The 21,253-nt window shown below is 38.6% G+C and overlaps 1 protein-coding gene across 3 annotated transcripts in view; it reads left to right on the top strand.

The window, feature by feature from the left end:
• The window catches only part of LOC118928298 (protein POLR1D-like), a 40,170-nt gene that overhangs the window by 5,692 nt on the left and 13,225 nt on the right, over positions 1-21,253 (top strand). The window contains exons 2-3 of one of the 3 annotated variants that reach the window (XM_036917361.2): positions 8,851-8,976; positions 19,586-19,660. In XM_036917361.2, the coding sequence (XP_036773256.1) occupies positions 19,644-19,660 (17 nt within the window). In that variant the 5' untranslated portion in view covers positions 8,851-8,976; positions 19,586-19,643. Of the gene's footprint in view, positions 1-8,850; positions 8,977-17,857; positions 17,908-19,585; positions 19,661-21,253 lie in introns of all 3 variants that reach the window. The other 2 variants (XM_057490086.1, XM_036917360.2) reach the window with 2 other exon arrangements.

Below are 21,253 nucleotides of genomic sequence, written 5' to 3'. Positions count from 1 at the left end.
TTTTCATGTTTTCATCCTGTGTCTTTACAGAATGCGTGAGTGGAAACAAATAGGAAAACAGCAGTGAGTTAGGGGCACTTGAAACAGTCCAGGTGTATGTAAAGGGCATAGTTGTAGGAATGGAGATAAAAGAATGGATACAAAAATCTGCTGAAAAAGAATTACAGTACTTGAAGATAAATTCTGTCTCAGGGTAAAGGCAGGAGAAGGGTTAAAATGGCCCCATATACATGTCTTTCACCCCGTTATTTTCTGACCCCTTGCTCACCACCAAACCCACTATGGCAGGATTCCTATCCCCTCTCCCCCACTGCCCTGTGCCAGAAGGATTCACATCTTTACAAGGATGTAAATTCAGGGGTTATGGACAGGTAGGGGTGGGGAGACGAGGTAAGGACAGTGTGGTACTCTCCTCAAAGGGAACATTTCATTCATTCATTCCATACATGTTACTGAACACATACTTATACAGGCACAGCTTAGGTACTAGGGATACAGCCCAGAACAAGATGACCCATATGCAATTTATATTCTAATGGCAGGTATAAAAAAGAAACAAATGCACAAACAGATAATGTAGTTTAAAGTAGTGATATAAGTGGGAAGTAGAGCAATGATGGTGGTGAGAAGACAATACTGAAAGATGGCGTGGTAAAGAAAACCTTCCTGAGGAGGTGATATCTGAGCAGAGAAATAAGAGACCAAGGGTAAATGAGAATATGCCCAGAATTTTCCAAGAGGTGAACCTGGATTATTCAGCAATGAAAAAGCAAAATGATGAACCTTTTTAAAAGGAATAAACTTAAAGCAGTGTGTGTGTCTGCGCGTGTGTGTGTGTGTGGTTTTTCTCAATGCCTAAATTTATCACTTTTAATCTGTATATGTATTTTGATACAAGGAATATGAGTTGTGTGGGACAATAGGATATTGTAAGAGGTTTGGATTGGCTAATATATGTATGTATACGATACATATGTATGTGTATCTATATGGAGTTTATTTTAATGGGGCTTTAAAATTTTTTACTTCAGTTTTTTTGTATTTTTGAGAAAGGTAAATCTTTCTTAGAAGCAGAATTTAATGTGCTTGGAATCCTGCACATCTTTTCAGGCTAAATGACTGAGGCAGTGTAGTGTAGGGGTTAAGAGCTTGTGCTGTTGGAACACACTGCCTGGGTCTTAGTCTTGCCTCTAGACATTTTAGCTGTTTGACTTCTTTGTGCCTGAGTTTTCCCATCTGTAAAATTGGGATAACAATGATACTAAACATATTGGGATGTTGTAACTGTTAATTTAGGTAATATATTCAAAGTGCGTAGGATACTATCGGACCCATGTAGCATGCTTTCCATCAGTGTTAGCTATTAATGTTATTATAATATCATTAATGGTGTTGAACATGCTGGTTTCATTCACATTTCTTCTAGGTGAAAACGTGAAAACAGAAACCTTAGTAGCCTCTGTTATTTTTTGTTTTTGTTTCCTCTAGCCCAAGGCTGGCCTATAATACAAATTTGTGACCTCCTGTATGGAAGGTTGTCAGTCTGTGAAAGCCATTGCTTTTAAAAAAGATATTTTAAATAGCATCCCTAATAGTAGAATATAGATAAAAATCAAAGTTAAATGGATTGTGTGTTTCCTGATTCACACAGAAATTAATAATCTTCCCCAAGCTTTAAGACAAAGGTTAAGCAGGAAGGAAAAGCAAGTTCCTATAGCAGATGGACACCTGGCTTAGTGCCAGATAGCTGGATCCTGCTAGGAAGCCAGGCTCAAGCTAGGTCAGCTAAGCATAAAATTGCATAAAATAGAATATATTGATATTTTATCTAAGAATATTAATCCTCAGTAAATTCTATATTTGTTACCCAAAGCATTTAATATATTTCAAAAAGAAAAGCCGCCTATGTGCTTTTTAAAGTTTACTATGCTGAAGGGTTAAACCTCAAAAGAATAAAAGATAGTGCCTTAACTAACTCTGCTATCAGGACTCAAGAGAAAAATCAAAGTTCTTGGAGCTTCTAGTCAGAGAATGGGTCTGTTAGCTTAAACAATGGTTTGAGGCTCAGGCTGTTTTTTTCTCTTTTACTTTATAAGTGGTGAAAGAGTGTTTCATTCGAGGTGCATCTCTTTGGAGCTGAAACCGTGTAAAGGCAGCGGGGGACTCTGAAGTCAGAGGGCTGGGTTTAAATCTTGGGGCCACCACTTCCTAACTTGTGAATGTGAGAAAGTGTTTTAACCTTCCTGAGCTGAGGTTTCCTTACCCGTGCATTTGGGCTAGTAACAATACCTACTTTATTGGGTTATTGTGAAGAATAAATGAAATCAAGTGCTTAACACAATTCCTAGGATAGTTAGATATTCAGATATAAGCTATTACTGTTACTGTTGCTATATTGGTTATAGTTTAGGCCAACTAGTGATGGTTCAAAGAGTAGCCTTCATAGTATTGATTATGTGTCATTATCCATGGGAGTGCTCAAAGCTGGCGTATACCAGCTAGTCCCCGTGGTGTCTTTCCACACCGTCACCTGTGACTCTGCCACACTGGCCTTGTCACTGCTTTCATATTATGCCCAGCATGTTCCCGTTTCTGAGCCTTGGCACTTGCCTTTTACTTCTCTAAACTCTCTTCCCTTAAGTCTTCACATGGCCTGTCTCTTTCCAAGGTCATTTATTCAGTGGGACCATCCCTGACCTCTGTATTAGTTATCCATTGCTGCACAACACATTGTCCTGAAACATAGTGGCCGAAAGCAAAACATTTCTCACAGTTTCTGTGGGTCAAGAATCTGACTCGGGGTCTCCCACAGGGTGGCGGTCAAGTTGTGGCCTGGGCTGCAGTCATCTCAAGGCTCGAATGGGAGATGACTCGCTTCCAAGTTGCTCACATGGCACTGAACTTGTGCCATGGCCTCTGGCTTTCCCCAGAGCAAGCAGTGCAGGAAAGAGAGAACTCAAGATGGAAGCCATAGTCTTTTTATACCCTAATCTGAGAGGTGACATCTCATCACTTCTGCCCGATTGTGTTGGTTAGAACTGAGTTGGTAAGTCCAGTCCATACTGAAGAGGAGGAGCTTATACAAGGACATGACTATGAGGAGGTGGGGATCCGTAGGACCATCTAGAGGCTGCATAACTGCAACTGCCTTCTCCAAAATTGCATTTACACCTATATGCAAACCTCCGTCATTTCCTCTCCCTGCCCTCGCTTCATTCCTTCATAGTACTCAGTTAACTAATGTTATGTATGTATTTATCTGTTTATTGTCTAACTCCACTGGAATATAGGCTTCCCGAGGGCCAGGGCTTTAAGCTTGTTTGCCTACTTAAAACAGTGCCAGGCACACAGTAGGCTTTCATTAAAATTTACTCAGTGAATGAATGAATGCATGCTTGCATGTCAGTGTCTGGGTGTAACTGTCACAATAGGAAGGAAATGGTGCAGAGAAGGGAGCCCATATTCCAGTAGAGTTAGACAATAAACAAAACTAAATGCAAAATACAGAATTAGTTAACAATGAGTACTGTGCAGGAATGAAGGCAGGGACTATCAGGGAGGAGATAGACGTAGGAGTTCCTTTAGGCAAAAGGTGGTCATGACCAAAGCAGGCAAAGAGTGCCAAAGAGGTAGACTGCACAGTGGGAACCAAGCGGACCTTACAGGTGGGTCTACCAGGTGAGAGGTGAGTCCAGAGAGGTCACTGAGCTAAGAGTTGTGCATGTTTATGTACATTCAAGAACGTACGACTTTGAGTCTGGAAGGCCACATTTGGTGCAAGTGAGTATATCCCACATTAGTGAGAACTGAACCCCCAAGCAGCTGCTGTTGGTTGTTTTGTCAGCACCTGCCCTAGTTTATATACCTGCTGCATGGTTTCAGACTGCGAGAGTTCACAGATCAATAATGTTTTAAAAAATAAAATCTGATAGGGTTAACAGGTACAGGGCTTAGGTTTTATTTTGCAATTGGAAATGGACTTTCCCTTGCTTTGATGGAAAATTGTCAGAAATCCCAGGCTTTATATAGCTTGATTGCGTGTGAAGGCTTCCAATGTGTTTGCCAACCACCAAGCAATTAATTCAATTCTGACGCTGTCTGCCTGGAGACAGTGTCAGATCTCACTGGTTTTAGGCCCATTTCCACTGGACTACATTCCCCCCTCCCTCTACCACCTCAGATACCAATCACAAATCTAGATTGTTTCCTGTGCTTCTGACCTACTGGTTATAATAGGAGGTCCCTACACCCTCTTCTAGTTGAATTAATTTGCAAAAGCAACTCATAGAACCCAGAGAGACATCCTTTGGTTAATTAGTTTTATGATAATGGGTACAGATAAACAGCCAGATGAAGAGGCACATCATGCAAGGTATGTGTACGATCTCCAGGCCCTCTCTCTCCCCGACTCACCACATGTTCCCCAACTGGGAAGCTCTCTGAACCCTGTCCTTTGGGTTTTTATGGAGGCTTCGTTACATAGGCAAGGTTGATTAAATCATCGGCCATTGGTAATTCGACTCAATGTCCAACACCTCTCCCTGCCCAGAAGTGTGGGGGTGGGGCTGAAAATTCCTGCCCTCTAATCCCCTGGTTGGTTCCTCTGACTGGCAGCCCCCATCCTGTTACCTAGGGCTTTCCTAAATCACCTCTTCACCATTAACAGAGATGCCTTTATTGCCCTCGCCAATTAGGATATTCCATGGGCTTTTAGGAGCTTTGTGCCAGGAATGGGAGGAACACTAAAAATTTCTTACTGTAAAACAGTATCACATGGCCAAAACAGAGTTAAATGGAGTATTCTATAATTTGACCTCTGTTGTGTCATTTTTATCACATTGGCTCCACAATAAAATGAGCAGGCTCTTCCAGTTTTCCTTTGGATCCACATGAGCATGTGTTCCACAACTCTTAATTTCTTATCACTGCACTTGGTAAGAGATTTCATATATGGGATCTCAGAACAAATTTTAATTGGAACTCAGATTTCAAGTTAAGAGTCAGACATCAGTGAGATTCCTCACTTAAAGATGTCTCACATCCTGGTTTGCTTGCTTATGCTGTTCTGCATACTTAAGTCGGAATCCTGGTGCTTGGAATATTGTATTTGTATTCAAAAGCACTTAATATAAAACTAGGGACTGAAGTGTCAGTTATCATCTCATTCCCTGAAGATGAGGAATAAAGAGTACAATCATCATGTTCTTTATCAAAGTAAATGAGTTAGATTTATCATCAGACCTTGTCATCTAAGCCTTCTGGACTTGGTTCTATGATTTATTTTTCCTGTTTCTTGTTTATTTGTTTACATGACAAAGATTTCACTTTGTCCTTAAGTGAATGGGGAAAAAAATGGGGATTCTAAAGCCTTAAAATTAGAAACTGTTCTGCTGAGAATATCTTTTGAAGTGTCAGCCTACAGATGTGTCACTGTCTGCTGCTCAGACTTGTGCCAGCAAGCCAAGGGTTCCCTTTCTATTTTCCTGTTCTAAAAGTTCTAGTAAGTCCCCATCTGAGAGCAATGTGCTTCAGAACAAGCCAGAACATGAGGAAGCCAACTAGGCTTATTTCTAGCCAAAAGCAGACGGCCTAACAGACACGTAACTGTGACTGTAAAGTGAGAAGACTGATGGGCCAAGCCAAGTGGGAAAACCAGTTTAATCCTCCTTCAAGGTAGAGTTTTTCCCATTTATGGAAAAGGAAACTGAGGCCTGGAGGAGTAACTAGCCTGCGCTTTACAGCTAGTAAGTGGATGTGACCCCAAGACTGCCTGACCCCTGAGGCTCAGCTTTCAGTGTCCACGATGTTGCCTCTGTTACCTTCCTTCCGGAGGTACATACAGAGAGAACAAAGCTTTGCCAGAGCATATGCTCCAAAGAGTTGAGTTTGAGAGACAAAACTGTTGACCAGTAATTCCTGTTGTTTCTAAATTTAAGCTGAAATGTGTTGGAAACGGCTGTTTTTGTAAATCTTAACTATAAAGAGTCAATGAATTATAAGTACCCAGATACAGGTTTACTAATACTTAGTTCATAAAACTCTCATTTTCCTTATTATTAAACTTCATTGGCATTATCTTTACATTTGTTTTAACGTTTTAACCTATGTTGTACCAAAGCCGTACATCAAAACAGATGTACTCTGATCATCCTCAAAATGTAGAAAACATCTTCAAGGGTAGAATGAAATAAGGTGTGTTAGCTGAAAGGACTCTAGATATGGAGTCTGAAAGGTCAAGGTCAGAATCAGGTGTACCCCCTTCAGGGTGACCCTGGACAAGTTGCGTCCCTAAGCCTTCGTTGCCTAGCAAATAAAAAGGAACAATAACTGCAAGGGTTCTTGTAAAGGTCAATGAGATATTACACTGTGCTGTTAATCACTGTGCACGTGATAGATACTATTATGCAGTATCTGTGTGCTTTAGTTCACACAGATAATACAACTAGAGATGCTGTAAAACCTTTTAAAATTTTTTCCTAAAATTATACATTTGTTTGTACTTTGTAATTACAAAGTAACTATATATGTGTAATTGAACTAGTAAGTAGCCAAACTGGGACTCCGCTCCTTCCATCCTGGCAGCTCTTTGAGGGTGACTTGAATGTGTCCTTGCTTCAGACATAGAAAGTAGGCATTGTATCATCACTCTTCAAAAAGCATCAAGAGGTGTGCTAGGGAATGTATAAAGATAGAACAATTATTGGGTAATTCTCCCCAATCTGGATTTCTCAGGTAATAAATTCTCTGAAGTTTGAACTATCTAGATGTGTCCCTGTGTTGCTCACATTCACAGGGAAGTTACCCAACTGCCCGCTTCACATGGTGCAGACCTAGTTCAAGAATAAAAGCAATGAACTCTTTGGAAGCTGAAGAACCCGCCACCATTGGCTTCATAGGTCATGGCAGTCTGAGGTAACTCTGAATGGTTTCTGCCCACTTCCCTATTAACCTTTTAAAATCTCAGGTTCATCAACAGACCTGGTTAGCTCCATCAAGCAGGCTGATTATTTTGATATCAAGTACATTGTACATAAGAAATTTTCTCTGACTTTACCATGCAAAGGTAGAACTTCTTTTTATTATTTGGACCAAAAAGTAATCCTCAACATTGCATCACAAAGGAATAATGCAAAGGATGAAAATTAACATTCTTGAAGCTTTACTTTAGAGAATATAAATGAAAGGAGATGTTGAAATTTTTAAAAATGTTTTGCCAAGTTCACATTGTCCCTCCCAAGAAACGTCAATACAAAGAAAGCCCTTTAACACCTTTCATCTTTTTCTGCCCTCACTTTGCTTCTGTGAACCAGCACTTGAATCTCCTTTGATGGAGAGGAAGGGTGTTTAGAGAGGGTACATAATTCACCCAAGAGCACCTAGTTGGCTAGTGGAACTGACTCCCATAATACTGCACTGTTTTTCAACATAAAACATGGTTTCCAGATTAAAAGTTTTTTATTATCATGCTTTGAAGTTAATGATTTTGGTAATTCTATATAGATTTTCATTTTTCCCTGAGTAAGCAATCACAGCAAATTACTTCAAGAAACATTTTCCAGGCTGAACAAGTTCCAGTTGCACTGCCCTGAGTTCAGCCAGCACCAAATTTCCTGTAAGCTATTGGCTGTCTGGAGGTGGTTTCTCCTCTGAGTAGTAGAATGTGCATAGCACTGGGGGCGTGTTAGTGCTGGTCCTCATGGTTTTGTAATGATTCTGGGCTGAACTACCGTAATTATAGTCTATCCTGTCATAATTCTTCCCCAGGATGTCTAAAACATGCTATCCTAGATCCTAGGGGGAAAAATACATTGATAATTTTGAGTTAACTTTTCAAAAAAAAAAAAAGATAATTAGTTTTATCCAAATTGTAAACCTCTCTAAAACATAATTCACTTGGCTTTATATCATAAAGTTAAACTAGATGACCTCAAACTATAATATGTGGGAAACTTTTACCTTACATTTCATAGTATTGTGTTTAGTGGATCTTTATCTGAGCATTTTAATTCATTTTGGTTTGTTTCCTTACATATTATAGTAAAAAGAGCCTTGCAAATACTTGGATTTGTGGCCTCTCTGGAAACACTGTGTAGGCAACAATATAGAAATGTAGTATACGCCCCAAGTTTTTATCAAGCAAATGCTAAGGAAGAGTTAGGAACTTAGGATGCTGTTTTGTATTTCAAGTGAGAGATGAAAGTATGGTCCTGAACATTTGTCCTGAAAATGCAGTGCCCTTTTTTGTAAGCATAAGAGTTTATCAGACCTTGGGAGCAGGCCAAATTATGCTGTTTGGATAATCAGCATGATCTGTCTCAAAATTTCGCCTGCAGTCTCAATTTGGTACCTGTTCCATTTTTAACACAGTTAGCATTGTGCCGTCCAAACTGCAGCTGCTGTTTCATCCCCAAGGATGGATCGTGTTCAGCAATAGACAAGATGATTCTAGTGTGTGCAGCCCCTTAAAGCACAGCACACATGAAGGTACAGGGGAAGATTTTTTTTTTAAGGTTTTGATGTTTTGTGAAATGCATGGTAAAACATCCACACTGGAACATGCTTTCATATTTTCCTTCTTGGCTATATCATCACATGGTGTAAATAATTGAGAAGTCAATAATAAAGTGCTACTGCAGAGTACACTAGTTCTTGATTGTCTTGCAGCTGGCTTCTGATGCCAAAATCATCATATGTATTACTCTCTATGCATTCTTTCTCTTGGCATTTGATACATTGTTTGTTTAGTATGATATAAACTGAGAGGTTGGATTACCCAGTAATGGAATTATCGATGTTTTGGGCTCTTCTCCTATAGTGATTAGTCCTCATGTGCAGCTTCGTCCCCTTCAGTTACCTCTGCAGCTTTTCTAGTGGTCCCTTCTGGGCTGCTCAGTTCAGCATCTGAAAGAATGTGTTCACATTGCACCAGAGCTCTACAAGTCTGCCAGCTACAAGGGAAGCATCCCTGGGGTCTTTGTAAGTAAATATAAAACCTTATTTGCACAGTTGTGCCGTTTTGGCTCACTCATTCAGTGGACCATCCAAGTTCAATACTTTGAACTTTTATAAATGTTTTTCTCAAAGGGATACCACTCTCAAAGTTAGGTTTGTGAGTGTAATTTCTTACTTCTGATAACTACTGCACTATAGAAATATAGAAGGTTTTTTTCCCAAAGCACTTGTATGTATATTAACTAATATTTTTTTAATTGGAAAATAGGACTAAAAATTGCCTTGTCCTACTTAAAATCATTGTTAAATTAATTAGCCCCTGAAAGACAACTTGAACCTTAACATTAGAAGGTTTATAAATAGTCAAGAATTTACTGATCAATTTCAGTACATTATTTTTGTGTAGTTTCTTGCCTATAATTACTGATAGAGAAAATACTGTCTGTGTGTTTATATACTGTTTTTTCAGACACCCTCCCTGCCAGTATTGTGGGGAAACTGCCATATCTCTCAAAGTACTCTTTGATACTTAAGAGTGTGAAAGACAGAAAACACCTGGCAGTCAGGATGAGGCCCAGGGCTGGCAGTGCACATGCAGGAGGGAAGCACACTGCTCTGGAGTGGGCTGCACCCCGATTTCATGGGTTCTTTTGTCACCTCTTGCCTCTCTGGCTGGACTCTGCCTTGCCCTGAGAGGCCAACAGCCATCGAACCTGTGCTGGCTTGGAGTGCAGGCTTTCTCTCCCATCTCATTGGGCATTGCTGCATTTCTAAGAATTAGAAGTAGTATGTTTCTTCCTGGGTTAAAAACTGTTTAATTCAGTTAATGTCAGGTCAATTATTTATCTTCAAATAGTATCTTCAGGAGACCAGTTCCTATATATGTTTTAAAATGAAAACTTTTTTTTAAAGCATGTAATGATTAGGAAAGCCAACACATTCTGGAACTTTCTTCATTTTTTTTCTATTCTTGGCTCTTGGCTTTCCTTATAGTTTAGAATCATTTCTTGAATCAGACACTGAGATCTACACGGGGTGGACATCTTGTTTTCTATCAGATTACTGCAGCCTTGACACACAACCGAAGGAAATTGCTTCAGCAGGCTGACCAGACTTTGTGCTGAATAGGCATCCTCGGGCCGAGATCCAAAAACTCAGAAGCATTGTTCAGGACACTCTGCAGAGAACTGCACATCACTTGTATGAAATAAAGCTCTTTTAGGATTAAGAGAGTGATTTATAGACCACACATTTGGTGAGGTGATTCTTCTGGTATGTGGTGTATTTATCAAAGACAGTATGCCAAATTCAACCCCCATTAAAGAACACTGTAGAGGCACGCGTTAGAGGCTTTATGTTACAATACTTTCTTTTGAACAGTTGTGATTTTTTATTTTTCCTTTTTGCATTTTGACCAGCTTCTCGGTGATAGTTTGAATTTTACATTACATTCTTTTTTTTCAGCCTTTTGCCGTATTTTCCTATCTGCCACTAAATTTAAGTAGCTGCCGCATGAGCGTCTCTTTTCTCTGACACTGGCGCCCTTCCACACCCTTCTTTCTGGATGCTGAACCTTTTTCCATGCAGCTTTCTTTTCATCAGTTCTGTTCTTCAGAGCACCTGTTTTCTTACAGAAATAACAAAGTACTTCCATGGGGGAAAAGAGCTCAATAATAATTCTGACCTTATATTCTTTGTGTGGGTTTATTTCTCCCAACTAATATTTCAGGAGGGCATATATACATATATCTTTTAACTTAATAGTTGGCCTGTCAAAAAGATGTTCAGTTAATGTCAGGTCAATTATTTATCTTCAAATAGTATCTTCAGGAGACCAGTTCCTATATATGTTTTTAAATGAAAACTTTTTTTAAAAGCATGTAATGATTAGGAAAGCCTGGTATGGTATAATTCACAGGCTTTTTTGTTTAGAGTTTACTATTTTCTAAGTTAATTCTCCACCATCCCCATCTCACCTCCACAAAGTGGTTTTTTTTTTCTTGGTAAGAGATGCTTTTCTTAATAACAACATAAAATTTATCATGGCACATTTAATTAAGTCTTATAATATGAACTGAAAATGAATCACTGAATTTCCTGTGTGTCTCCATAATTAGACTTAAGGTAAATGTTTATAAAAATACTACTTTGAAAATGAGGCTATTTATGCAGTCATTCCTACAGTGAAGTGTCTTATGAACTGAGAGACAAGGTTTCCCTTTAAGAGCTAAACTAGTAAGAATCAGCCTACCTATTCTACCTATTAGCCATTAACTGAAGAACTCATCTCTCTATTATAACCCATCCTCAGAAGTCACCTACCGTGGGTGGCAGTGGAGATTTGAGAACTTCGAGTCTAGGAGCATGGCATCTTCACTACAACAGCTGTTGTGAACACAAGTAAAAGCAGTGGAATATTGCTGCCATCCCTTTACTTGCCTCAGTCTCACTAGACTGAGCTCCTGGAAGGTTGGGATCAAGGCTTTTGGCTGTTGTGAAAGGGTTAATTAGATCGGGAGTGGGGGGGGCCCTTCAGCTGACTCCCTGGGGTCCGGCCCAGCCCCATTGTTCAGGGGCTGTTGTGGCCTTGGTAAGTTTCTTCACTCTCCCTTACTTTCTCCTTCTCTCTTTATCACTGAAGTAATACTTACATAGAGGAGCTGTGAGGATTAGTGCAATGGTACCTAGGTATTGTTGCCATTATTTTTTTTCATCACATCCCCAGTGATGCACATTAAATGCCTATTATGTCAGTATTCAAAGGAGAATTTCCTTGAACCTGGGCAAGAAGGGCAGCCCCATGTATCACAAACACAGGTAGATCCCTGTTACTAGGGAACTGGTGCTCAGGGCAATTCATAATCCAGAAACATTGTTTTTTCATGTTTTGACCTGTGTCCTTGAATGAAAGGAAACCTGAGTCCGTGGAGATGGGTGGCTTGTCCCAATGTTGACTTTGGAGCGGATACTACTTTAGAGTACAGGAAGGATTTGAGCCTCAGCAGTGCTTAGAAGAGAAAAGACACATTAACTCGGTAAAACGTCCTCAGCATGAATGCAATAGATTGTGCCTTAAGAAAATACTGTTTCTCAGTAGTGCTAAACTTCCATTTTCTTGCTTGTCTGAGGGTTTCGTTCACAGTTCTGGAGTTCTAAGAATAATTATACATGGAGGCTGAGTAACATTTATAGTGTTAAATCATTTTGCTCATATATTTGTATATGTGTAGGTCTATATAGAAAATACAAGAAGTTTGATGATGATTCATCATTTTATTTTACTGGGAAATTTAAATACATTTTAATTTTCAATTTTTTACATTTAAGGTAATTAATATCTTGACAAATATGCTAACATTTTGCCTACATAGAAAACAATTCCATTTTGTTTTTAATACTTGAGATTATTACAGTCCATAGAACATAACTGATGTAAAAATCTTGGTTTATAACAGTATGACTAGTGGTCTTGTTGAAATTAAGGCAAGCAAGTAAATTTTATGGAATAAGTATATATATGGATTATGTATGTCTATTTCTGTATGCATCCAAATATCTCCAACTTATTAACAGAATAATCAATGTGCAATAAGTTAATTCTGTTATCTCTAATATTTTGCTGACTTTGGATCATTTTTAAAAATAAAGCTTTACACATGTTTTTTATTTGTTGTAATGAAGGCATATTTGTCAAGGTAGGAGGAATGAATATATTTTAATAGTTTTTAGCTTATTAACTATTTTATATAACTTTTAAATATGTAGAAATATGCCATGCATGACTTTATCTGCCTCTCAGTGGAGTGGTTTACATCTACTGATGTGGATCAAAGAGGGAGGTAAAAGATAAAATCTGACCTGAATGTCTGGTGATAAGGATGTGGCTACAGTGGAGAGCTGTTTGGACAGAAAGTATAACCTAAGTGAAACTCCACAATGCAAGTAATGGCAAGTAAGGAGCCGCTGTTGGACTGGGTATCCTAGCCAAATTGGACTTCTGGACCAGCAAAGCCAACGCCCCAAATTGTGGTAATTCCACAAAGCAAATAATGTCTGGTGAGGCCTTGAAGAGACAGGCCGGTAGCCCCCGACCTTAACATCTGAGCTCTCTGTATTAGCATGCTTGGACTCCAGCACTGAGCCCTTCATTTCAAAGCACTGTTTAGCGTCTTCACTAAGAGATGCAGTTTAGAGAATGTTAACATAGATGAATAAGGTGGTCCATTTGCATAATAAAGCAAAGAATATTAAAAGCTAAACAAAGGTCATTTATCTGATTGGTGGTGCACTGAGGGAAAAGTGTTTTCTACTATGAAATCTTGCTAAGATATACAAGCAGCCTTAGAGATCTAAAGACCTCACTCCCCAGGGAAAAATTCCAGCTCAGCCTCATTCTGACAGGGGTTTCCATGTCTTTGGTGTCTGCTGTTACCCACTATGACCCAATATTTGATGCTATTCCGACTCTGCGGTGCTGTGGTGCTCCTGTTCATATCTGTCCACTGCAGGGTAGGACTCAATGGGCTATGGCCGTTTCTTGTCACATTCTTTGCCCAGGGACACGTGGTCTGACTTTTTGTCTTCCGCTTCCTTGTTTTGCCTCTTCATCTCACTTATCATCTCCCATTCTGGCTTCAGATGCAGCATTTTTATTTTCAAATACTTGCATTTTTGTCATGTCTTATGTACACCCACAATCCATTCATTCCCCAAATCTTAATTTAGTACTGACCGTGTGCCTGGTTTAGGGAAAACTAAGATGAAAAAGGTAAGTTCTTTGACCTCTAGGAGTTTAGGCAAGTAAGAAATCCCTATCATATTTCTTAATGCTTCTTACAAATATCAAGCACTTGGATCGAAACAAAATACCTTATTTTATCCTCATAACAACCCTGTAAGGTTATTATCATCATAGTAAAAAGCAATCCACATCTTTGACTGATTTTTTCCAGCATTGCTTAAAATAGTACTTTTTTCTTTTTTGGTCCATGTCGCCCTGAAATTTAAAAATCTCCTTAATCCTCTTTTTAAATTCATGCTATTCTATTGTCTTCCAGTGTATTATTGGCAAAATTGTTTTAAAAAATTAAGCAACCTTTTTTTATATTATAAAGATATTTGGGGCTCCCTCCCCACAAAATCCAAGGTAATCCAGCATTTGTTTCTAAAGTATATATATAGGTCTTAATTTGATAGAGAATCCCTAATAGTAAGCCTCCTCAGGAAAGGGCCTTGCTCACTGTATAAATCATCTTAGAGAGCGCGTGCCTGAGAGAGGTTGGCTAAATATGCTGTAATTCATCTTTTATCTGTGAGTAAGTCTTTTCATTTCCCAAATGACCTCAATGTTCCTATTGAGTTTCACCTTCAGAAACCTTTTCTTACTTTTCTGTATAGCTGACAGGTAAATCAAGACAATTTGATGTTTTCTGAAATTAAACAAGCATGGCCTGAGTTTCTTCACATATCTAATCAAAATACTAAGTAATACAGAATCCAAACTGTCCTATGGTTTCTGCCGATCCTCTTGATGACTAAATCACCTTTAATCACTGCTGAGGGTTTATGAGCCTATAGGCAGCTGTTGCAGATGTCCAGCAGGGATCCGAATCATCTGTCCCTATTTTTTATCACAATGCTCTGTGGTTCTTCCCTGAAGATGAAATATTGTTCCTTTTCTCACTTCAAGCCTTATCACTCCATTATGGGAAAAAATTTCGATTGCTATAATAAAGTTTCTCTTAAATTCCACCCATATTCTGGTGGATAAAGATGTGAAGCTGGTTGCCTTCGGCATAGGTATACACTAGCCTGTCACATGCCTTCCAGTCACAGCAGCCAGTGGTGCTGCACCCATTTCTGCTGGTTTTCTAAGTCTGTGCTTGTCACCAAGTCACGCTTGTTTGAACACATCAAGACCTTCAGAGGCGTCTTACATGACTCATTGCCTTATTTGAACTTCTTTTTCCATCTATCATGTGACAGATACTGTACTTTACAGTTAGTTGATCAAAAGTACCTTTTTAAAGACTGGGGGAAGCACAAAATATTGGAAGTACCTAGTGTTCAGTCATTTGTTCCTAGCTTTCTGTCTCAGTCCATCCAGGGTGCTGTAGCACAAATACCGTAGACTGGATGGTTTGAACAACAAACATTTATTTCTTGTACTTCTGTTGGCTCAAGGTCTGAAATCAAGGTGCTGACAGATTTAGTGTCTGGTGAGACACATGGTTCAAAGAGGGAAAGAGCTCTGGGGCCTCATTACAAGGCACTAATCCCATTCATGGGGGCTCCCCCACAACCTGGTCACCTCCCAAAGTCCCCACCTCCTAATACATCACTTTGGGGCTTAGGTTTCAGCATGAATTTGGGAGGATACAGACATTCAATCCGTACCACTTCACTGCTTCTCAAAACAGTGGCTGGAGACCAGATACTCCATCTCTCTTTTTTGAGCTGTTACTTGGTATTTCGTTTCTCTGATTTTATTCCTTTAAAAAAATCTCATTTTCTTATGTTCATTATTTAATTTGCCCTTCAAGTTCTGCTGTTTCATTTTAGTTGCCTTCATTTTCTTGCTGCCCTTTCTATATACTGATATATATCAGTTAACTCTCAGTGTATTTATGTGAGTCAAAAAAAACTCAGACCCAGATAACTCAAAACTAATTTGTTTGGCTTGGGATTTTAAGATGATTTTAAGATGATTTGCATTCCCACTTGGGTTTTATTTAAGCTGCTATTATCATCAGTTTACATTCCTTCAGCATGTACCAGCTGGCTAATGGAATGAACAGGCAGGCCTGAGGAAGCTGGGCTAGGATGGAAAATTGGCTGTAGATGATACACACATAGATCATTGAAAATTGATTGTGGTTTGTTCTTGTGCCCGGAAAACTTGTCTGCTTAATGACCTAGACTTCTTGCACTTATTGTTTGCATTGAACTTTATATTCTAATATAGTAAATTTTTTTTGCAAATAAACCTTTAAGATGTTTCAAGGATCTAAATATAAAAATGACTGTACCTAGAACTAAATTTATGTCTGAATAATTTTTTTCGAATTTTGTATGGACTTAGTTCCTATATATTGTCCTACTTTTTGCTTTTCCTCTATCTAATTGCAGTTTATACTTCTGTTTTATCACCTCATCACTATCTTGTTTCATGATGTTGATGTTTCATAATCTTTGAGAATTTAAGTGTTTGGTCTCCTGATCATTTGCAGTAAAAACTGTATTTGCTATTTCCTTGCCCAAGAATTCATTAGCAAGAGTTCCAGGAAAAACGAGAGCTACAGTAGTGAAGAAAACTACCTGACTTGCTCTTTTTTCCCCTTTTATTTTTTTGAAGGTGATGTTATTTCAAGGACACAATACATGCTTGCCAGAAATTGTTGTTTTCCTATTTGGAATGAAAGCCCAGCAGAAGGAGCTTGTGCAGGAGAATTTGGGGTGGGAGGGAGCGAATGCTCAACATTCTTAGGGCAGAATAATGAGCGGGCCTCCCTCATCCCTGGGCCTCCCGAGTATTGGCCAGTGGCCTGCTTCTCTGAGTGAGTGTGGAGGCAGGGGCAGCAGCTCCAACAGGCCTTTTTTTTTTCATTTATTTTATTTTTTGCCTTTTAATGATAAAGAGAAACAACTTCTCCAGGACTTGCCATACAAATGTGTGTGAAGAAGATGGGTAATGTATAAATCATCTTAGAGAGCACGTGCCTGAGAGAGGTTGGCTAAATATTCTGTAATTCATCTTTTATCTGTGAATAAATCTTTTCATTTCCCAAATGACCTCAATGTTCCTTTTGAGTTTTTTACCCTCAAAAACCTTTTTTGGTATGTGATCAGAGGATATGTGGCCTGAAATGGGGGTCCTTTCGGTTTGTTAGTTTTTGTCCTTCCTCCCCAATCATTAGCAGCATTTTGGGCAAGTTAATGTCCCTAAGTGCCACTTTTCTCATCTATCAATCGGTCATAACTATGTTGTCCTGGTCAGATGGGACTGCGCCTTGTAAACGGTAAAGCCCCATGCCAGGATTAGTCATTAACCCAAGTAATTACAAATTCCTAACTTGGGTCCACCCCAGCCATGGGGATGCAACTCTGCCCGCACCTTTGCTGTGGACTGTAGCCAAGCCTGCTCACCTGGAGACTTGCTGCCTGAGCGGCCTGTGCCCCTGGCTTTACACCTTCCCCTTCTACCCCACAGCCTCTCATAGGTACACCTTGCTCTCTCTCTGGCTGTAGTTGTCAACCAGCAGGTCTCCTTAATCATGGCAGGTCAGGTTAATAACAGTGCTGGAGACATTTTAGGTGAAATGAAACTACAGGAGACTCACTGTCAAACTTCTTGGCTCTTGAAGGTGACTGGAACATGTGTGCCTTCAGCATCTCTGGGGCCCCCTCAGCTGAGCACTCCTGCAGATGTACAGCATTTCAGCTCTGTAGGCTGGTCTGGAGAACAAAGAAACATTTCAACACTGTTTTTATGGGGGAATGCATTCTAGTTTATTTGTAGCTGATATATAGTGTGTTCATAATTGGGGAACTGCCCAAACAAGTCCCCCCTCCACCGTCCCCAATGATTTTTAACTGTTTCTATTGTCAGGAAGAGAGAGAGAGCGCATAGGAGGATCTAAGTATGATTGATCACCTCCTTTATTTAGAGACTACACTACGTGCTGGAAAGGTAAAAGAAGAGGCATTCTGAGTATCTTTACCCTTTGAATTTCTTCCATTCATAACGATGAAAAAAGATCTCTGCTTTGGAGACAGATAGGATAAATTTTTCACGACACACTGCATGAAACAAAGCCCTCAGATCACATCAGTAGAATGTATTATTATTTCAAAGAGGTGGAGGAAGAATGATATGCGGTAATCAGATGCACTTATCTCTCCACGATGTCATGAGGCTGGGCTGAGAAACATTATCTGACTGAGCACGTTCAAGGGGTAAGAAGGCACCCACGTTGGGTGTTCCGGCTCTTCACTGACTCTCCCAGGACGCATCCCAAAGTGTCAAGCTGCTAGGTTAGCTTAGCTGAAAAGGCATTTTTTAAAGATGTCACTATTAAGAGTTTATTTAAAAATGTGTAAGTTACCCAAAGATAGCCAGATATAGTTGTTTAAGAGGGTGGTGAAATAGTTTGAAAGCATATTATTAGCAATATGGAGGTAAATACCAGGAGAAACAGATAAAGAAAAGTTGAAAATTTTTTTTCCTTTTTTTGGTGGGGAGGAAAGGTTGATGCAGAAAATGGCTGTGTTTTAAGTCTTTAAATAATTTTTGTCTTTTTAAGCTATGTGCATGCTTTAATAAAATAAAAATATAAAACAACATTCTTATAAATTTAAAAAATGTTAATATCGTTTGAGTATTTTATAAATAGTACTGTAATAGTATAGTTAAATGTTTTTATATAGAATCAGTATATAATTATCCAGTTTCAAAACTTTGTGATTAGATTTATAACTGTCTTTGGACTATATTCTTTTCCAACACTTACCATTTTTTCCTTAACTTTATTATTTATATACTATAAAAAAATTAAGGTCGGACTGATTATCTTCCTGTTTTACTCCCCATAGCACTTTGCACAGTAGCTTAGACATAGTGAAGTCTCTGCATATAGTTGATACATAATAACTTTTCTGGGTTTTCTATCTCTTTCTAGAAATTATTTTAAAGAGGTACAGAAAGAATGTTATGTGGTAATGAGATGCACTTATCTCTCCATGATACCATGAGGCTGGGCTGATTATTTATTCACACAAATAATACAGACTCAGTTTAGAAAAAATAGAAAATGTAGAAAAGCAAAAAATAAAAACCACTCCAAAGCTCATTATACTGTTTTGGTAACATCCCTCCACCTGGTTTCCTATATAATATATACATGTAAAAAAAATTAAAATTAGTCTCTACACACTGTTTTGTGCCCAGCTTACATACTAAATATGTTATGAATGTCTATGACAAGTATTCATTTGTTGTCATTTTTAATGACTGCCTAACTTTACTCTGTGTGGATAAGCCATGATTTAGTGAACCAATCCTTTTTTAGTAAACACTTAAGTTTTCTATCCTTTTTCTTTAGTTGTTAACAAGTGGTTTAATGAGTATCCTTGTACGTATAGTTTTGCATACTGTTTTCTTAGGGTAAAGTAGAATTTTTAGGTCAACAGGTATGTGTTATTTTTAAGGCTCTTTATTTCATGTTGCCAAATTGTCCTCCAGATATGTTATATCAGCTTTGGTCCCCATTAGTAGAGAAAAGAATATCCACTTCTCTACTCTCACTCAGTGAAGGGCAGAAACAGATTTGTCATTGGTGGGTTAATTAGTATTTCTTAGAATATGAGTGCATTTGATCATTTTTAATATGGATGTAGTTTGTCATTTTGTCCTTTTCTTTTCAGTGTTTTCCCCCATCATATGAAAAGTTTCTTTTTAACTTTTATATGTTCAAAACCATGAACCTTGTTTTTTCATATTTTGTTTTTCAAAATTTTACCCACAGTTTTGCAATGTTATCCTTCAAGAGCTGTTCCTTTCCCAAGATCATATATGTGGAATGACTTGATTTTCAGAACTTGGATGACTACCTCCAATTTTTTCTTTTCCTGCCAGGAAAGCAATAGAAGAATTGCTTAAAGAAGCAAAGCGTGGGAAAACAAGAGCAGAAACAATGGGTCCTATGGGCTGGTAAGTTCTTGAGTTGTCTTCCTTGAAACTTAAAAAAATATTAAAGAGAACCATCTTGGCTGGAGATACAAATATGTACATCTTTAGCATATAAAGGAAATGTAAAAGTACGGCAGTAGAGGAAGTCCCCCAGAGGCCGGTGGTAGAGGCAGAGTCCTCTTGAGGGCTGCAGGCTGGGGACCTCTGGTAACATGCAGAAGCGGGCAGAGAAGCATGGATGGAGATACCTGTTAGGGTTTTATCATCCCTTAGTCCACAAATCCCCAAGGGCTGTGTAGCTACTCCTGGGCCCCAAGGCATCCTGCATCAGTGTTCAGTGTTTAAGAATTTGTTTTAATTATAGTCTTAGTAAATTAATATTTATTTTTTAATATTCTAAGTATTTTGATTGACAATTCAGGTGTGTAGAATTAAACTTTTATCTTTGCAGTTTCTATACAAAATAGAGCTTGTTAAAACTTAATAGTAAAAACAAAGGAAGAATTTAACCTTAAGAATTAGGTCTATTCTTTTAAGCATTTCTTTAACAATAACTTTTGCATTCAATAAATATGCTAAACGTAGATCTTTCTCTGCAATTTAAAATTCACTACAGTGGAGTAAGTAGTGTGGGCCATTAAAAAGAGTAAAATGTAAAAATGGGGTAGGAGTGGAGGGTAGACTTCTGAATATACCTTGTTCTGTAGATTTGACTCTTAGAACTATGTACATGGTTTACATAAAATATAAAACAAAGGTAAATCAAAGTTAAATAGAGGGAAAAGCCAATTTCAAAAAACCAAGCAAAATAAGACAAGTGAACCTAAGTAAGCCATTTAGTAGATGACTTAACCACACATAGAGGAACTGTTTCAGGTGATCTGAAATTTGACTGTTTCCAAAAGACAAAAAGAAACTGCAAAAAATCTTAAATTGTTTTCAGTCGTCATATTGTTAGTCATACTAACATTGTTATTCTGAAAATATATTGAGAGATAAAGCAAATAAATATCTATCTGCTATAGACAGGAAGATTTTCAGTGTGAAAGAGATACAAATATAAAATCGAAGAAGTAAAAACCTATAATCTTAAATCTCAAATTAGAAATATCAGTACAAAGTCATACTAGATTTTCTCTTAAAAAACAAAAGAGAAAGAGAAAAGCTTTTATTAGCTCTACTCATGGGAAAGTCCTAGAAGCAGTGACCACCCACTCAGCAGCAGTGAAAACCCCTGGCACCTAGATTGTGGTATATAAGTCACTGAAAGAAGACAGAGATCGTTAGAGGAATAACTGCCTGCAGATCTGAGCAGTGTGCCTGGAGTAGGCCAAACTGCATTAGAGCTCAGTCCCTGGGACTGCCCTCACTTCTTAAACCAACTGCTAGTCCAGGGAATCCCAGGAGTACCCTCAGCATCACTGACTTGCCGAAGAACTCATACAATTCACAGAAAATTATTATACTCATCATTACAGTTTATTACAGGGAAAGGATACAGATTAAAATTGGCCAGAGAGGAGATGTAAAGGTCATTGTCTGGGAGGGTCCCAAACGTGAAGCATCTGTTGTCCTCTCCCCTTGGAGTCTGGACACATTACCCCCCAAGCATCA

The sequence above is a fragment of the Manis pentadactyla genome, chromosome 2, assembly GCF_030020395.1.
Source record: "Manis pentadactyla isolate mManPen7 chromosome 2, mManPen7.hap1, whole genome shotgun sequence".
Classification (NCBI taxonomy): domain Eukaryota; kingdom Metazoa; phylum Chordata; class Mammalia; order Pholidota; family Manidae; genus Manis; species Manis pentadactyla.
This window is presented reverse-complemented; position numbering and strand designations above follow the sequence as displayed.